Consider the following 19,277-nt stretch of genomic DNA (forward strand, 5'->3'; position numbering starts at 1 on the left):
CGTAGAGACCACCCATATTTCTTGCCATGCAACTCCCTCAATCTTTCAGCCATTGATGGCAGGTCATGTCCTTCTCACGCTTCAAATCTCTGACTACCCCTCTTCAACCAGCCAGAGAAAACTCTCTGCTTTTAAAGGGCTCATGTGATTAAGTCAGACCCATTCAGTTAAGCTCCCTGTTTTAAAAGTCTTCTGTGCCATATAATCTAACCTAATTACAGGAGTAAAATCCGCAGTATTTGTAGTTCTGGGTGTAGGGAATCTCAGGACCATCTTAGAAGCCTGCTTATTATAGGGGTTATTCATTGGCCCTTTAAAAGCCCAACAATCCTGAAGAAGCAGAGTTTTAAAGACTGGGGTTTTTTTGGCTTTTTAAAAAATCATTCTTCTGTGCCAACCTTTTTTTCTACTCTTGGCTCTTTAGATCAGTATACCATTAGTTTAAGAAACATTGGAGAAGAGATTTTATGATTTCATGATAAGTTGCCCTCATAAGAACCCACAAATTCCCACACTGGGAGAATGGCTTTCATCTGAACTGTGGAGGCACTCTGGACTCCTCCTCAGCACAGAGTTTCTGTAGTCTTCTGAGAAGAAGCACTGTTACAGTCCTCTAGTCTTTATTCGGTTTATGATAGCCTATCACCTTTTGTTTTGGACTGTTTCCTCTCTTTCCTGGTTATCTGTAGGATGCATGTAATTCTAGGTATTTGACAGATCACCTGAGGACATGAGAGAACACCCAAGTGCCAAGGTCCTACTGAAGCCTGGGTCTTGTGATATTTACTGGTATGATGTCATAAGAGGCTGAAAATTAGTAAAGTGATAGATTCCTCCCCAGAAACATCTCTGAGGTAAGGCAGAAGGTCACATACCCGGTGGAGGTATCCTGACTTCCCTGATAATGCTCCCCACCCCTCCACTGTACAATGGGGGTGGTCTGCAGTGCTGGATTAGGAGTCGGCTAAATTTGGAAAGAATTGAGAAATGCTAGACCAGGGAAGGGATATGCCTTCTTTTGTGTGATCCTTGCTTAAAGTCTCTATTTTGGAAGCTAGGCGGGAACTATCCTGGCCTCAGATCCAATGGAACTCTGGACTAGGCATCACACAGCAACAAAATCTCCTAAAACTCTATGATGCAGAGCAATTTTTACATTTTTCAAACTACCCAAAAAGCCACATCTAGTGAAAGAGTAGTATGGAGACCAATATTACATATCAGTCATTTTAAGGTCCATCTAGCATAGCAATTTTGTTTCTTATGAAAGCTCCTAGGAATCATTTATGGAAAGGCGTCATCTTTTGATTTTATCATGACAATAATTTCAAAAAGAGAAAGATGCTTCTGAAAAATTACCAATAGCATCTAACAACTTACGAATCAAAACTTTCCTTGACTCTTGAGATAAAATTATGAGTATTATATTCAACTAAAGTTTTAAAGCACAAAGGACAAAGTGATCTAAGGAGCTGGGCACCTACAAGGGTAAACTTCAGTACTGGATACAAACTAACATATTAGTCCAGCAAACAGGCCCTTAAACACAAATTGCTGGGGAGAAGAATTAGGAGGAACATGATCTCTTGTTCAGAAATCCTATGGTGGGGTTTTACACGTGGCATAGTATCTGTATCTCTACTGCTGCTGACTTATGAGAAGAGAAAGTCAGGTAGGTGAAACGGCTTATGGAGAAAAACAGACTACCAGCTAGCAAAGCAGCATGTCTCAAGTTGGGGGAGTTGCCTACCAGATTTTCTGCCAAGCTGCTATTAAACTCTGAAAAAAACAAATTTGTCTCCTACATATAAAATAAAACAAACAGAATCTAGGTTTGTGGTTAGTATACATAAAGGTAGCCAGAACTTTTGGTCAGTATGTCTGAGTTGACACGGAAATCTCCTTTCCTACCTCAAACACATAGAAATGCTGGATAAACTATAACACAACAACTACACACTACGCACACATACACAGATCGCCCCAGTGCCAAAAATAAATATAGACCCAAAGTCAGAACAGTGAGAGGAAGCTGAAGCCGAAGAACTCGAGGGGAAACTGGGACTTAATACGACTCTGAATAGCTAGTGGCTGTGGGACATGTGCACACACAGGAGCTAGAACCAAGCTACTTACAAAGAGCAAGAAGTCACATAGGACTTGTCCAGACACAAAAGAGGGACTATATGTACCACAGTCACTCCCCAAGAAAGTGGCAAGGGGAATTACTTTCTGCTTGGGACCAGAGGAGGAAAGAGATCAAGTGTAGAACCTCAAGCTGGTGCTGTCATGAGTGCTAAGTCAGATACACTCTAGACTCACAGCACAGTGTCCCAAGTCTAGAAATTAATATACAGACTGGTCCCAGACCAGTAAAATGCATATGGCCCTCAGCAGAGGCAAACATAAATGCTGTCTGTAGAGATTCTGTCATTATCAGGTCATAGTTTGTAAGGGAAAGTACAGTTCATAAAGGAAAAGCTTAGTAATTTTGATTACTTGATAAATTTAAATTCTCAGGAAACTCTAGACACTACAGGTAAAATTAAAAGGCAAATGACTGATGGAAGAAAATATCTGCAACCCATATAACTGACAAAAAGAAATAGTAACCAGAATTTATAAAGAAATTATATAGGTTAATGAAGAAAAAAATAGAAAGATGGATAAGAAGTATGAATAAGCAATTCACAGAGGAAGAAAACTGTNGATAATGCTCCCCACCCCTCCACTGTACAATGGGGGTGGTCTGCAGTGCTGGATTAGGAGTCGGCTAAATTTGGAAAGAATTGAGAAATGCTAGACCAGGGAAGGGATATGCCTTCTTTTGTGTGATCCTTGCTTAAAGTCTCTATTTTGGAAGCTAGGCGGGAACTATCCTGGCCTCAGATCCAATGGAACTCTGGACTAGGCATCACACAGCAACAAAATCTCCTAAAACTCTATGATGCAGAGCAATTTTTACATTTTTCAAACTACCCAAAAAGCCACATCTAGTGAAAGAGTAGTATGGAGACCAATATTACATATCAGTCATTTTAAGGTCCATCTAGCATAGCAATTTTGTTTCTTATGAAAGCTCCTAGGAATCATTTATGGAAAGGCGTCATCTTTTGATTTTATCATGACAATAATTTCAAAAAGAGAAAGATGCTTCTGAAAAATTACCAATAGCATCTAACAACTTACGAATCAAAACTTTCCTTGACTCTTGAGATAAAATTATGAGTATTATATTCAACTAAAGTTTTAAAGCACAAAGGACAAAGTGATCTAAGGAGCTGGGCACCTACAAGGGTAAACTTCAGTACTGGATACAAACTAACATATTAGTCCAGCAAACAGGCCCTTAAACACAAATTGCTGGGGAGAAGAATTAGGAGGAACATGATCTCTTGTTCAGAAATCCTATGGTGGGGTTTTACACGTGGCATAGTATCTGTATCTCTACTGCTGCTGACTTATGAGAAGAGAAAGTCAGGTAGGTGAAACGGCTTATGGAGAAAAACAGACTACCAGCTAGCAAAGCAGCATGTCTCAAGTTGGGGGAGTTGCCTACCAGATTTTCTGCCAAGCTGCTATTAAACTCTGAAAAAAACAAATTTGTCTCCTACATATAAAATAAAACAAACAGAATCTAGGTTTGTGGTTAGTATACATAAAGGTAGCCAGAACTTTTGGTCAGTATGTCTGAGTTGACACGGAAATCTCCTTTCCTACCTCAAACACATAGAAATGCTGGATAAACTATAACACAACAACTACACACTACGCACACATACACAGATCGCCCCAGTGCCAAAAATAAATATAGACCCAAAGTCAGAACAGTGAGAGGAAGCTGAAGCCGAAGAACTCGAGGGGAAACTGGGACTTAATACGACTCTGAATAGCTAGTGGCTGTGGGACATGTGCACACACAGGAGCTAGAACCAAGCTACTTACAAAGAGCAAGAAGTCACATAGGACTTGTCCAGACACAAAAGAGGGACTATATGTACCACAGTCATTCCCCAAGAAAGGGGCAAGGGGAATTACTTTCTTCTTGGGACCAGAGGAGGAAAGAGATCAAGTGTAGAACCTCAAGCTGGTGCTGTCATGAGTGCTAAGTCAGATACACTCTAGGCTCACAGCACAGTGTCCCAAGTCTAGAAATTAATATACAGACTGGTCCCAGACCAGTAAAATCTCCCCAAGAAAGTGGCAAGGGGAATTACTTTCTGCTTGGGACCAGAGGAGGAAAGAGATCAAGTGTAGAACCTCAAGCTGGTGCTGTCATGAGTGCTAAGTCAGATACACTCTAGACTCACAGCACAGTGTCCCAAGTCTAGAAATTAATATACAGACTGGTCCCAGACCAGTAAAATGCATATGGCCCTCAGCAGAGGCAAACATAAATGCTGTCTGTAGAGATTCTGTCATTATCAGGTCATAGTTTGTAAGGGAAAGTACAGTTCATAAAGGAAAAGCTTAGTAATTTTGATTACTTGATAAATTTAAATTCTCAGGAAACTCTAGACACTACAGGTAAAATTAAAAGGCAAATGACTGATGGAAGAAAATATCTGCAACCCATATAACTGACAAAAAGAAATAGTAACCAGAATTTATAAAGAAATTATATAGGTTAATGAAGAAAAAAATAGAAAGATGGATAAGAAGTATGAATAAGCAATTCACAGAGGAAGAAAACTGTCCAGTAAACATGAAAAGATTTTCAATCTCACACATTATCATGGGAATACAAATTAAAACATTAACAAGTTATTTTTCACATTTATCAGATTGGCAAAGTCAAAAAGCAAATTTGTAATATCTTAAGCTGAGAAAAATTTTATAAAGCTCAAAGTATACAAATCCTACAACAGAGCAATTCCCCTTCTAGATGTACCCTAGAGAAAGCCCTGAACACATGGACCAGTAGACAGGTACCAGGTAGCCGCTGCAGCACGGTTTACAAGAATAAAACTTTAGAAATTTAAATGTCAACCACTAAGAATGAATAAATTCCTACTACGGAACACTATATAGCAATTAAAAAGAGTGAACTAGGTCTATGTGCATTAACATTTGTATATCTCAATAACATAAGGTTGAATGAAATGTACATGCTGCAGAATAATATGGTATGATACTTTTCATGAAAAATTTCACAATCTATATGTTAAAATATATTAAAATTAATATCTGGCCTGGAAAGATAGAAATAAAATTCGTGATCATGATTACCTCTGGGAAGGTTAAGAAGGAAAGTGGTACTGAGTTAGACCTCAAAAGAGGACTCCCAACTTTATCTGTAATATACTCTTTCATTTAAATTTTAAAAGTGTAAAACAAAAGTAATATTTTCAATGCTAGGTGATGGGTATTAATGTGTTTATTACATCAAGCTCTACTTTAAAAATATTTTTTAAGGGAAAAAATAAATGAAATAAATCATATGCCTTGGTCCTACCCAATTGCTGGGGGTTTATCACAAATCTGGCTTAGGGCTTTTCAAAACACTGTAATGTCCCCTATACGCTATATATAACACAAAACATTTGATAGGGCATTTCATATAATGTTTCTCATTATAAAGACCAGGATAGTGAAATAACACTAGAAATTAATGTACAAACTGGTCCCAGGGAAGGGTATGTCTTCTTTTTGCAGCCAACTAAAATGTAACCAGGGGCCAAAAAAATGCATTCTAAGTATGGAAGCCTTGATATCTTTTTAACATTTACTTCTTTAGTGTTCATAGGTACAGATCTAATCCTGCATTCTAAAATATGCAGAGGATATTGAAGTTTAGTTTACACCTGTGACTAATTATGTTGAAATTCTCCTCAGCCTTCATTCTTTCAGTCAGAAGCACCTGCTTGTTGTAAGCTGCACTTGGGTTAGCCATTTGATAACCGTAGCCATTATAATTGCTTGATTATTCCTTCCATTACTCTGTTTGGTGTTTTGTTTGTTTGTTTTGTGTTTATGAGCTCAGGAAGATCTCTCTTCTGTCCTTTGAAATGCCTTTCTTTTACTCCCAAAAAGCCTACAGACTGCAAAGACGACCCCTAGCAACGCCCTCGTCCTCTCCTGTGTAACCATGCCAATTCCCCAACTCAAATTTAATTTCCACAATTAAATACACCTATTCCCATTCTCAATACTTGAGTTAATGTGTGTATTTTCCCATCTTTACAAACCCCAGAGAATGGAACAGTATCTAAATCTCTCTATATAGCATTTAAATTGATGCTACATGTAAAACTGTGCTTAAAAATACAATACTTTTGGTGGTAAAACTAATTCATAGAGAGAAAATACTATGAGGGCCCAAGTAGATGTCAAAACTATAGGGATTTGCCTTTCTAATACTGTACTTTCATAACAGTAAACAATTGGTAAGTTCCCCCACAGAGATATATCATTCACTTACATTATTTGAAACATGATCAATATTTATGAGTTTCTGAGGTCCATGCAATTATTCCTTTTAACCATCAACTCTCTTGACGGGGACCTAATGAAACCACTGAACTTACTTCCTAAGAAGCGGAAATTAAATTCCTTCTTGAATTAAAATATAAGAACTGTGAATTATATCTTCTTAGCAGCTGACTTTGTGGGACCTAATGAAACCACTGAACTTACTTCCTAAGAAGCGGAAATTGAATTCCTTCTTGAATTAAAATATAAGAACTGTGAATTATATCTTCTTAGCAGCTGACTTTGTCAAATGATCATATAACTTCTATGTATGTTGTTTTTCACACATGCTGCCTCTACACCAATTTGCTGATTTAAAGGCACAAAACAAATCAATCAGGAACAATGACAACTGAAATATAATGCAATGCAGAAATACTGGCTTATAGCTAAAAAAAAAAAATAAAAAATCCATAGTTCCTTTATCCCCCATATTCAGCTTTGAAGGATAAACTTCTAGACCTAGTTGGTCACCTAGTCCAAAATGTCAATAATGTTCACAAAAACGAAAAGTTTGCCCACCAATGACTATGAATTAATCAGTCATTCTTAGCACTGCAAACAGCTTTTCAAAAGAAAATATTTTAAGGCGCCTTTCAGTCAAGATGGCAGAAGAGATGGTTCCTAGTGTCACTCTCTCCCATAAATCAACCAATATACAACTATCAAAAAGCAACAACAGGAGGCCTAAGAGCAGCACTGGAACAGGCAGGAGCCACATGCTGTGGGACCCCCGCCCAGGCCAGTCCCCACCTCCCAGAGAGGCCCAAGAGCTGCCGGGCCCACAGCCCCAAGACAGCTGCGCCAGACAGCCAGACACTGCAGGACCCCCAGCCCAGGCCAGTCTCTGCCGCCCAGAGAGGCCTGATTGCTGCTGGGCCCACACTTCCTGAGTCAGCTACACCAGAACAGGCAAGCACCACAGGACCCCAAGCCCAAGACAGTCCCCACTGCCCAGAGAGACCCGAGAGCTGCTGGGCCCACATGCCCCAAGTCAGCCACACTGGAACAGGCAGGTGCCACAGGACGCCCAGCCCAGGCTAGTCCCTGCCGCACAGAGAGGCCCGAGAGCCACTTGGCGCAAATGCCCTGAGTCAGCCATGCCAGAACATGCAGGCACCATGGGACCTCCAGCCAGGCCAGTCACCACTGCCCAGAATTGGCAGTCCCTTTGGGATCCCGGCCAGACATCAGGGTGGAATGAGTGGACTGTGATACCCACTTCCACAGTGACTGAACACCAAAGGAAAGATAACAGATATATGGAAAATCAAGAAAGTATGACACGGGCCGGCCCGGTGGCGCACTGCTACAGTGCGTCGCTTGGGAGTGCGGCGGCGCTCCCGCCAAGGGTTCAGATCCCACATACAGACCGGTTCCCGCTCACTGGCTGAGCGAGGTGCGGGCACAACACCGAGAGTTACGATTCCGTTGCCGGTCCCGGTCCGGTACGGGCGCGACACTGAGTGTTGCGATCCGTTGCCGGACACGAAAAAAGACAAAAAAGGAAAAAAGCTGAAGAGAGAATTTCTGACCTTGAAGATGGGCAGACCAAAAAGAAAAAAGAATTTTAAAAATTTAGGAAAACCTAAGAGAGATAACAGACAACCTCAAGAGCTCAAATATCTGAATGATTGGTATTCCAGAAGAGGAAGAAAAAGGAAATGGCATTGAAAACATATTCAATGAAATAATATCAAAAAATGTCCCTGATACAGGGCAAGTCACAGATCTTCAGATTCAGGAGGCCCAAAGATCCCCAAATATATTCAACCCAAAAAGGTCCTCTCTAAGACAATGTTATAGTCAAACTGGCAAAACTCAAAGACAAAGAGAGAATCTTAAAAGCTTCAAGAGAGAAGCATCAAGTCCCCTATAAGGGAGCCCCAATCAGACTAACATCAGACTTTTCAGCAGAAACCCTAAAGCCAGAAAAGAATGGGATGATATATTCTAAAGACAAAAATTGCCAGCCAAGAATACTTTGCCCAGCAAGGCTGTCCTTCTGAAATGAAGGGCAAATAGTATATTTCTCAGAGAAACAAAAACTGCAGGAGTTCACTACCACATCACCATCCTTACAAGAAATTCTCAAGGGAGTACTGGATTTGATACCTGGAAAACAACCATCACTGCCATGAATACTCAAGAAAGAACAAAATCCACCATATTGAAATGCTAACAATAAACAGAAAAAATAGTTTATCTCCACCCCAAGAAACCAACAAACACAGAACACAAACAGGAAATCAGAAAGAAAGGAACAAAAGATACTTAAGACATCTAAACAAAAACAATAAAATGCTAGGAGTAAATCAACACCTTTCAATAATAACTTTAAGTGTAAAAAGATTAAATTCCCCACTAAAAAGACACAGACTGACTGGATTAAAAAGATGGACCCAACAATATTCTGCCTTCAAGAGACTCATCTTGCCTGTAAAGATACACAGACTAAGAGTGAAAGGATAGAAAAAGATATACCATGCAAATAGAAATGAAAAACAAGCTGGAGTAGCTATTCTTATATTAGATAAAATAGACTTTAAACCAAAAACCATAAAAAGAGATAAAGAAGACCACTATATAACAATAAAAGGATTTATCCATCAAGAAAACATAACAATTATAAATATATACACACCCAAAATCAGAGTAGCCAGATTTATAAAGCAAACACTATTAGACCTAAAGAATGAGATAGACACTAATGCCATAATAGCAGGGGATGTGAAAACCCCACTCTCAACTTTGGACAGATTATCTAGGCAAAAAATCAATAGAGAAACACAAGATCTAAACAACACTTTAGACCAACTGGACTTGGCAGATATCTATAGAACATTCCATCCAACAACCTCAGAATATTTATTCCTCTCATCAGCACAAGGAACATTAACCAGGATAGACCACATGTTAGGTAACAAATCAAGTCTCGACACATTTTAAAAAATTGGAATTATTCCATGTATTTTTTCAGATTACAATGGATTAAAATTAGAAATCAATTACAAGCAAAACTCTGGAAACTATACAAACACATGGAAATTAAACAACATCCTACTTATTGACATATGAGTCCAAGAAGAAATTAAACAGGAAATCAAAAAATTTCTTGAAACTAATGAAAACACAAAGCCTATTTTATAATAGAGTATTGAATATCTCATGTAATTCATTGAATACTATACTGAAAGTAAAAAACAGAATGGTTTTATGGGTTGTATGGGTTCTCATCATTAATAAACACAGCTGAAAGCACCATCAGAAAGTCAAGAAATTTTAGTTCAGGGGCCATCTGTGTGTGTGTGTGTGTGTGTGTGTGTGTGTGTGTGTGTTTATGTCTATAAAATAGGTATATCTAGAAAACTTCACTTAAAAACAGCATAATACACATTTTTATCAAGCTCATACTGAACATTCACCAAGATAGACCACAATCTAGGCTATAACAAGACCTTAACAAATTTAAAAAAAAATAGAAATCGTATAAAGTATTCTTTCAGCCCACAATAAAATTAAACTAGGAATCAATAAAGATTTCTAGAAAGATAGGTGGAAAATTCTGAAACACTTAAAGATTAAACAACATACTTATAAATAACACATGGGTCAAAGAAGAAGTCTCCAGAAAACTTTAAAATATTTTGCTCTAATAAAGTAAGAATATATCCTATCTTGGGCAAGCCCGGTGGTGCACTGCTACAGTGCGCTGCTTGGGAGCACAGTGGTGCTCCCGCCGAGGGTTCGGATCCCACATACAGACCAGCCGCTCACTGGCTGAGCGAGGTGCGGGCGCAACACCGAGGGTTGTGATCCCGTTGCTGGTCCCGGTCCGGTACGGGCGCGACACTGAGGGTTGCGATCCGTTGCCGGTCACGAAAAAAGACAAAAAGGAAAAAAAATAATAAATAAAAAATTAGAAATGAAAAAGGTGATGTTAACAACTGATACCTCAGAAATACAAAGAATCATTAGAGACTACTATAAAAAACTATATGCCAACAAACTTGAAAATCTGGAGGAAACAGATAAATTTCTGGACACCTACAAACTATCAAAACTGAGCCAAGAAGATATAAAAAATCTGAACAGACCAATAACAATAAAAAAGATTGAAGCTGTTATCAGAAATCTCCCAACAAAGAAAAGCCCAGGACTAGACAGGTTCACTGCAGAGTTCTACCAAACCTTCAAAGAGGAATTGATACCAATTCTCTACAAATTCTTCCAAAAGATTGAAACAGAGGTTATTCTCCCAAACTCGTTCTATGAGGCAAACATCACTCTGATACCAAAACCAGACAAAGATACAACAAAAAAAGAAAACTACAAGCCAATATCTTTGATGAATATGGACACAAAACTCATCAATAAAATACTAGCTAACAAAATACAGCAACACATACACAAAATTATACACCATGATCAAGTGGGATTCATCCCAGTGACGCGAGGTTGGTTCAACATATGTAAATCAATAAATGTGATACACCACATCAATAAAATCAAAGACAAAGACCATATGATCATCTCTATAGACACTGAAAAAGCATTTGACAAAACTCAACATTCGTTCATGATAAAGACTCTCTACAAGATAGGTATACATGGAAAGTATCTCAACATAATTAAAGCCATATATGATAAGCCCACTGCCAATATTATCCTGAGTAGGTAAAAGCTGAAAGCTTTTCCCTTAAGAACAGGAACTAGACAAGGATGGGTACTCTCATCACTCCTGTTCAACATAGTGTTGGAAGTACTAGCCAGAGCAATCAGAGAAGAGAAGGAAATAAAGGGCATCCAGATTGGAAAAGATGAAGTCAAACTGTCCCTGTTTGCAGATCATATGGTCCTATATATTGAACAGCCTAAAGTATATGAAAAAACTCTTAGAGTTGATAAATGATTTCAGCAAAGTTGCAGCATACATAATAAAAAAAAATCAGTAGCATTTCTATACTCCAACAGTGAACATGCAGAAAAAGAAATCAAGAAAGCTAGCCCATTTACAATAGCCACCAAAAATAAAAAAATACTTAAGAATAAAGTTAACCAAGGATGTGAAAAATCTCTACAAAGAGAACTACAAACCACTGTTGAGAGATATTAAAGAGGACACAAGAAGATGGAAAGATATCCCATGCTCTTGCATCAGAAGAATTAACATTGTGAAAATGTCCATATTGCCCAAAGTGATCTACATATTCAATGCAATGCCCATCAAAATTCCAATGACATTTTTCTCAGAAATGGAAAAAACTACCCAGACATTTATATGGAATAACAAAAGACCATGCAAAGCCAAAGCAATCCTGAGCAAAAAGAAATAAAGCTGGAGGCACAACACGACCTGACTTTAAATTATACTACAAAGATGTAATAATGAAAACAGCATGGTACTGGCATAAAAACAGACACACAGATCAATGGAATAGAATAGAGAACCCAGAAATCAACCCATACACCTACAGCCATCTGATCTTTGACATAGGCAGCAAGTCTACACACTGGGGAAGAGACAGCTTCTTTAGCAAATTGTGCTGGAAAACTGGATATTCATATGTAGGAGAATGAAACTAGACCTGTACCTCTCACTATATACCAAAATAAACTCAAAATGGATTAAAGAATTAAATATACATCTTGAAACAATAAAGCTCCTTAAAGAAAACATAGGAGAAACACTCCAGGAAGTAGCAGTGGGTACAGACTTCATGAATATCTCCCCAGGGTTAGCCCCAGGAGTGTGCAGACCAGGCACAGGAGGGCTGCCCATCTGAAAATACAACTCCTCACTGGCTCGGCAGGGGAGAGCCATTTCTTTTTTTATGCTCTGGTCAGTTTTCAGCCTTTCAGAGTCTCCAGGGAACATTCAAAGGCCCCTCAGAGAAGGAAGCATTAACTGGAACCTTAAACATCACCAATTCTTATCCCTGGTAGAAACCTGGAAAAGGTCGTATAACTTCGTATAATGTATGCTATACGAAGTTATTACGAAAAGCACAGGCAACCAAAGGAAAAATAAACAAATGGGATTATTTCAAACTAAAAAGCTTCTGCACAGCAAAGGAAACATCAACAGAGTGAAAAGACAACCAACAGAGTTGGAGAAAATATTTGCAAAATATACATCTGATAAAGGATTAATATCCAGAATATACAAGGAACTCAAACAATTTTACAGCAAAAAACCACAAATAACTCTATTAAAAAATGGGCAAAGGCGCTGAATAGACATTTCTCAAAGGAAGATATATGAATGGTGAACAGACACATAAAAAAATGCTCAATATCATTCAGCATTCAGGAAATGCAAATCAAAACTACTTTGAGATACCATCTCACTCCAGTTAGGGTGGCAAATATCCAAAAAACTGTGAATGATAAATGTTGACAAGGTTGTGGAGAAAAAGGAACTCTCATACACTGTTGGTGGGACTGCAAAATGGTGCAGCCTTTATGGAAAATGGTATGGAAGTTCCTCAGACAATTACAGATAGACCTACCATATGACCCAGCTATTCCACTGCTGGGAATATACTCAGAGGAATAGAAATCATCATGCCAAAGGGATACCTGTACTCCCATGTTTATTGCAGCACTATTTACAATAGCCAAGCATTGCAACAAGCCAAGAGTTGGAACCAGCCCAAATGTCCATCATCAGATGAATGAATAAGGAAACTGTGGTATATCTATAGAATGGAATACTACTCTGCTATAAAAAAGAATGAATTACTACCACTTGCAACAACATGGATGGACTTAGAGAAAATTATATTAAGTGAAACAAGTCAGGCACAGAAAGAGAAATACCACATGTTCTCACTTATTTATGAAAGCTAAAAATAAATAAATAGACAAACAAATAAATGGGGGGGGAGACACAACAATCACAACGATTTCTTGAACTGGAAGACAAGTGAATAGATATGATATAGATGGAGGGGGAGGAGAAAAAGGGAAAGGGAGAGAGGAATGGGTAAAGGGAGATGAAAATCAACTACAATGTATATTGAGAAGTTAAAATAAAAAAAGAAATAAAAAAAGTTATGGGGGATATGAGTATGGAGTTGGGACTGAAAGAGCTGAGCTCTGGAACCTTCTCTGCTTACTACCAGGCCTAAACCAGGGAAGCAACCTTTTTATCTGTTCACATATTAGACTTCAACTGGGATTTCACCCGAATAAAAGGCCTATGTGAAAAAGAAAAAAAAAAATTTTTTTTTATCATGCAGATGGAGTCAATACAGGTGTAAAAGTTAAGGAGATTTCCTTCCATTGTGTTGATCACAAATTAATTGCCTTTTTGTGAATTATTTCCACAGAAATCAGCAACTCCATTAAAAAAAGTTGGCTAATCTGATAGAAATTTTAACCAAAATATTTCTATTGTAAATTCTATTATTTTTATTGCGGGAACAAATAAAAATGCCTAAATAAATACCTCATATATATTAAAAATAAAACAAAACACAAAACAACTCAAGTGTATTCTATCTTCCATAGATTATCAGCAATCACTTTAAAGGCATTAATAATAAGTGTTTTGGTGAACATTTTTAAGATTGTGAAATAAAGGTTTGCTCAAAAAAGCAATGATAAATTAATGTCAGTAAATGAAAAACAAAACCATCTAACAAATAATAAATCAAGAAATAAATTCTTCAAAGCTCTTTTTTGCCTTCCATGAATTGCACTGTTCCTAGTACAATATATTCTACCAACAAAGACATTTTTGACAATTATTTGTCACATTGCCATCAACCAAAATGCTATCCCAGTACCTTGCCATGTCCTTACTTAGTACAATACTTAACAAGTCACAAACTTTGTCTTTTATTATTTAATCTACAGCACTTCTTGTAATCACTGATACCTGTGCTCATGAAGATCAACAAAGTGGGTATCCCAGTACCTTGCCATGTCCTTACTTAGTACAATACTTAACAAGTCACAAACTTTGTCTTTTATTTTTTAATCTACAGCACTTCTTGTAATCACTGATACCTGTGCTCATGAAGATCAACAAAGTGGGATTTTCTCCATGTCCACAAATCTTTGAAACCCAAATAAATTGAAGCAAGATTCCCCTAGACTCTTATGAATGTTCTCAGAACTGCCTATAAGAATTCCATGCCAAACACCAAGATCAATTAAAGCTCACTCAGGCAAGTAACATTCACTCACATATTCACACTGACAATAGATTTTATACTTTTTTTTTCTTCTCCTCTCTTTGCATCAATTCTTTCTTTTTCCACAGTTTCTTTTTCTCCTCTTCCTTTTCTCTTCTTCTGGCAGAAATTTCCATTTCCAGTCTTGCTACCTCTTCCTGGTGAGCTCGCCATTGAAGAACCTGAAATAAATAGAAACACTTCATTCCAGTTAAGTATGCACTCTGAAGGGATTTCACAGGTCCTAATGAAACGAGGTTTTACATCAAGCATATGTCAAATTCTGTGCAAATACATATTTAAATTCTGTGTACACATGATTGTGAGATATTTGTGTGTATGATGTGTGTGTTTTAGTGTTAAAAGGAAAAAGCAACTTTAAAATCACCTCATTCAGAGATTCCTAAGTTGCATTCATGGAATGAAGTCCTAAAGAGTCTGTGATTTGACTCCAAAATATCTCTGAATTCCCATAAATATTACGTAAAAATTTCTTTGTTTTTGCACATGTGGTTTTCTGGAAAGAAGGTCAAACAACTTCCAAAAATTCTCAAATGGTCTTAAGACCCTAAAAAGTTTAAGAACCACTGATACATTTCAGCCTCCTTATTTTATAAGTATGGAAAATGAGCCTGAATTAAGATAAAAAAGATTTTAAGACATTTAACAAAAGCTTTCTGGGTACTGATATGTACTACTGGCAGAAGTATACTTGGTACATCTTTTCTGTTCAGTATTGGGTTATATTTAAATATGTATTACAATATAAAATAGTCTTTGACCCACAACCCTACTTCTGGGAACTTATCCAAAGAAGATAGTCAACCAGACAAGTACACAAAATGTACCCACATGTACTGCAATGATACTTAAAACAGAAAAATTGGAAAAAGTCTATATGTCTGGCAATAGAAGATGGCTTAAATTTAATTATGTTACCTTCATACAATGACTGCCACTGAAAAAGGATATTACATCTATACATTCATTGACCTAGAAAATGTCCACGACATATTATTAGATGCAAAAAGGCAGATGCAAAACCACACTTACGGTGTGATCTCATTAACATAAAATAGCATTGTGTATCTATACATAGAAAGAGATTTAGAAGGGAGTTTATCAAAATAATATTATTAGTTCTCTCTGAATAGAATCAATTCTAGGGATTTAAAAAATTTATCCTTTAAAACTTTCTGTGCTGGGTGACATTTTTACAATAAACAAGTAAGCAGGAAACCTATGAAACTAACAAAATAAAAACAAAAACTTACTTGGTCCATGTACACATTTGGCTGAGGAGGCAGCCAGGAGAGAAATGCAGAGGTGTGTAAAATTCTTTTTAGAAAAGGAAATACTAGCATCCCCAATTAAATTCATTTCTTTCATATTTGATGTAAACATTAGTCATTAATGGTAATATATAAAATGAAAATCAAATAAATAAAATAATATCCTGCAAATATGATTAGTGACCCTAAATAGTTAAGATCTTTTGCACTTACATTATTCAAAAATTTAGTTTTCTAAAATTATATTTTGCCCTGTTTATCAAAGTAACCAAGGAAAATCCTACTCCTGATTTCTAAGCACAGGTTAGTTTACCCCACCTGCTGCTTATTGTGGCTATCATATTTACCTTCTTATTTGGAACCCCATCCCTAACAATCAATCTTCAGTGCCTTTTGTTCTAACCTACTGCTTCCAGACCTTTCCTTTCTGTAGTTCATCTTCCATCTGTAACTTGCTACAGTTAAAATCAAGTGTTCTGTCAAGTGTTCCCAGTGGTCACCCTCCTGAATACCCAAAGGGTAGTTCCTTGACCTCCTGGTGGTACCTGGCCCTGTTAACCATCTTTTCACACTCAGAACTCTTTCCTTCTTAGTGCCTGGCATTGCCCTCCCCTGCTTCTCCACCAGTGGATACTGCTGACTTCTTTTCTTCTTCCTGCTTCCTGTGCCTACCCTACACCCTCAATTCTCTGTTATCCTCTCTCTGACCTCCAGCCTCTATGTTCATTATTTGATATGCTCATCCTCTTCGATGAGCTCATCACTTCTACATGTCTGACTGTAAAATTTATATTATCAGCTCTATCTTTTTGTCTGCAATCCAATCCTACATTAACAAATTCTTGAAGACATGGCTATTTGAATGTGCACTTACAATCCAACCTTTCCAAAATTAGACTCAACATCTTTAATTTTGCCACAGCTTCATATCAAGCCCCATGAACCTGCCCCTCCTTTTCAAATATCCTGTTTGGGCTGTAGAACCACAAGCCTCCTGTAAACTTGGATTTATTTTTTTAATTACTGTGTATACCCATCAACATGACTGTTTCTTTACAATTTACTTCTGACTTGGAAAAATCATACATTTCTTAAGCTCAGATGAGCTTTTATTTATGACAAGTCAATTTCCAAAACATTGAGCTTGGCTGTAGTTCCCCAGTTTACCCAAAGTGTTTCTGACAAATGTATTTAGAATGAGATGAGAATGTTCACAATGGTGATGTCAATTGATCAATATAGAAACTAAATACTTTAACTTTCTCACTCCCAACCAATGCCTCACTTTAACGTAGCTAATATATTATCTCTGGATAGGTTTGTTTTTGTACCTTCCCTTAAATGGCCATTCTCTTACCTTCAAGGAGTGATCCAAACTACTCCCCCACTTGGAATGCCCTCAAATTCCCCCACTACATAAAATGCTTGTGGCTTTTGAGAAATGCTTCACATTTTCTGTGAAACATTCTCCAACCTGTGCTCATCTCTCTTTTCTTATTTTGCTTATCATACCCTAACTGCTATCTAATTATTTTGAACATATTGTTTGTTTACACTTAGAATACAGTCCATGCATCTGTCTTCCTCTTATACTGTCTAGCAAAGTACTGGTACATCACAGGTGCTCAATAATTACCTTTTACTTAACTCATCAAAATTAATACTTCAAACAAAACTTAATAAATAAGAAGAAATGTTTGTATTAGAATACACCATATTGCAAGAATGGATGAAATAATGGATCCTAATTAAGGATCATCAATGGCTACTAAAAACTTCACACTGACATTTGATGGGAAACTATGAGAGATGGATCAGGCTGGTGACAACTGAACAGACTGAATAATCTTAACACCACAGAGAAATGAGTAGGTATTTTGCCTCCTGATAGAAGCCTACAGCATTTCCATGAACTATTCTTGCCAAAAAATACAAATGAATCTGATCAAATCTCTAGACCTACCTATCAGGTTACAGGAAATTCAGCCAACAGAGAAACATATTAAACAATAGGGTATGGGAATGAAATCAACAAAATTGAAATTTGAGAAAGTTTAACAAATTACAGGAAAAAAGGAGGAAAAGACAACTATGGATTGAAAGAGATTTAAGAAACGTATCAATTAAATACAATATTTGAATTATATTTGGATTCTGACTTGAATAAACCAAAAGTGAAAAGAAATTATGAGATAATTAGAGATATTTCAATACTGATTGGCTAGTCGATGCTATTAAGGGAATATTGTTGAAGTTTTTAGGTATTATAATAATAGTGTGCTTATGCTCTTTTGAGTCCTTTTAATCCTAGAGATATACGCTTAAATACTAGCAGATAAAATGAGACAATGTCCATTCTTACTACTCTCCAAGGGGCATGGGAGAGTATAGATGAAACAAATTCCACTAATGAGTTGAAGTTAAGTGATGACAGACTTTTGCATATGTTTAAAATTTTCCACACAAAAATTTTATTTAAAAAATGAAATAAATCATAAAATATAATGTACAACTGAAGAGATTTATATAATAAAATACTGCAGTCTTAAGGTTCTGAGGCAACAGGAAGAAAGATTTGCAATGCACGGAACCAGTGAAAGGAAAAGCTAGCACACATTAGGCCTTTCTGAGCACTGAGACTGTGTTTGGGTTTTGGATCTACTCTTCTCATCTCTTTGTTTAAGACTAACTTAGGGGAACTATCATTGAATGACCTTTATATATATGATGTCATATGATTTAAAGAAGCAAAAGCAAAAGCAAAGTTCTATAACTAGAGAAGATTTTGGTTTCCTAAGGCAATCAAGAAAATAACCTGTTTAAGACTAACTTAGGGGAACTATCATTGAATGACCTTTATATATATGATGTCATATGATTTAAAGAAGCAAAAACAAAAGCAAAGTTCTATAACTAGAGAAGATTTTGGTTTCCTAAGGCAATCAAGAAAATAACCAGACCAATCCAACCAGGTTAACCTGTTAACCCTTCCCTGTTATTTGCAAGACTAAATGATGCTGCTTCTGTTCTCCAGAAAAGATGACAAGATTATGTTGAGTTTTTAAAAGGGATATACACACCATAGAATCCTGAAACAGCTGCAAGTTCAGTAATCAGAAGCTGATGGGTTGTAGATGTCAAGTAACAAATGACAGAAAGAGAAGAATAGAAACACTGGGGAAAAAACCCTAGAGCAAGGCATCAGCTTTTAGAAGCTAAATCGCTTCCACTTAATATTGGAATCATGAGAATGCTCATGGGCACACAGAAGTTTACCTAAAGTCAGTAATTCACATCATTTGTAATTATAACCATATCAAAAAAAAAAAAA

At 37.0% G+C, this 19,277-nt stretch overlaps 1 protein-coding gene across 1 annotated transcript in view; it reads right to left on the reverse strand.

Moving 5' to 3' along the window:
* Positions 1-19,277, reverse strand: part of CCDC148 (coiled-coil domain containing 148) — a gene marked incomplete at its 3' end in the record, with an annotated part of 138,654 nt that overhangs the window by 18,663 nt on the left and 100,714 nt on the right. The window contains exon 8 of the mRNA XM_008574311.1: positions 14,696-14,836. Within this exon, the coding sequence (XP_008572533.1) occupies positions 14,696-14,836 (141 nt within the window). The remainder of the gene's footprint in view (positions 1-14,695; positions 14,837-19,277) is intronic.

This window comes from Galeopterus variegatus, unplaced genomic scaffold, assembly GCF_000696425.1.
Source record: "Galeopterus variegatus unplaced genomic scaffold, G_variegatus-3.0.2 Scaffold1031, whole genome shotgun sequence".
In the NCBI taxonomy this organism is placed as follows: Eukaryota; Metazoa; Chordata; class Mammalia; order Dermoptera; family Cynocephalidae; genus Galeopterus; species Galeopterus variegatus.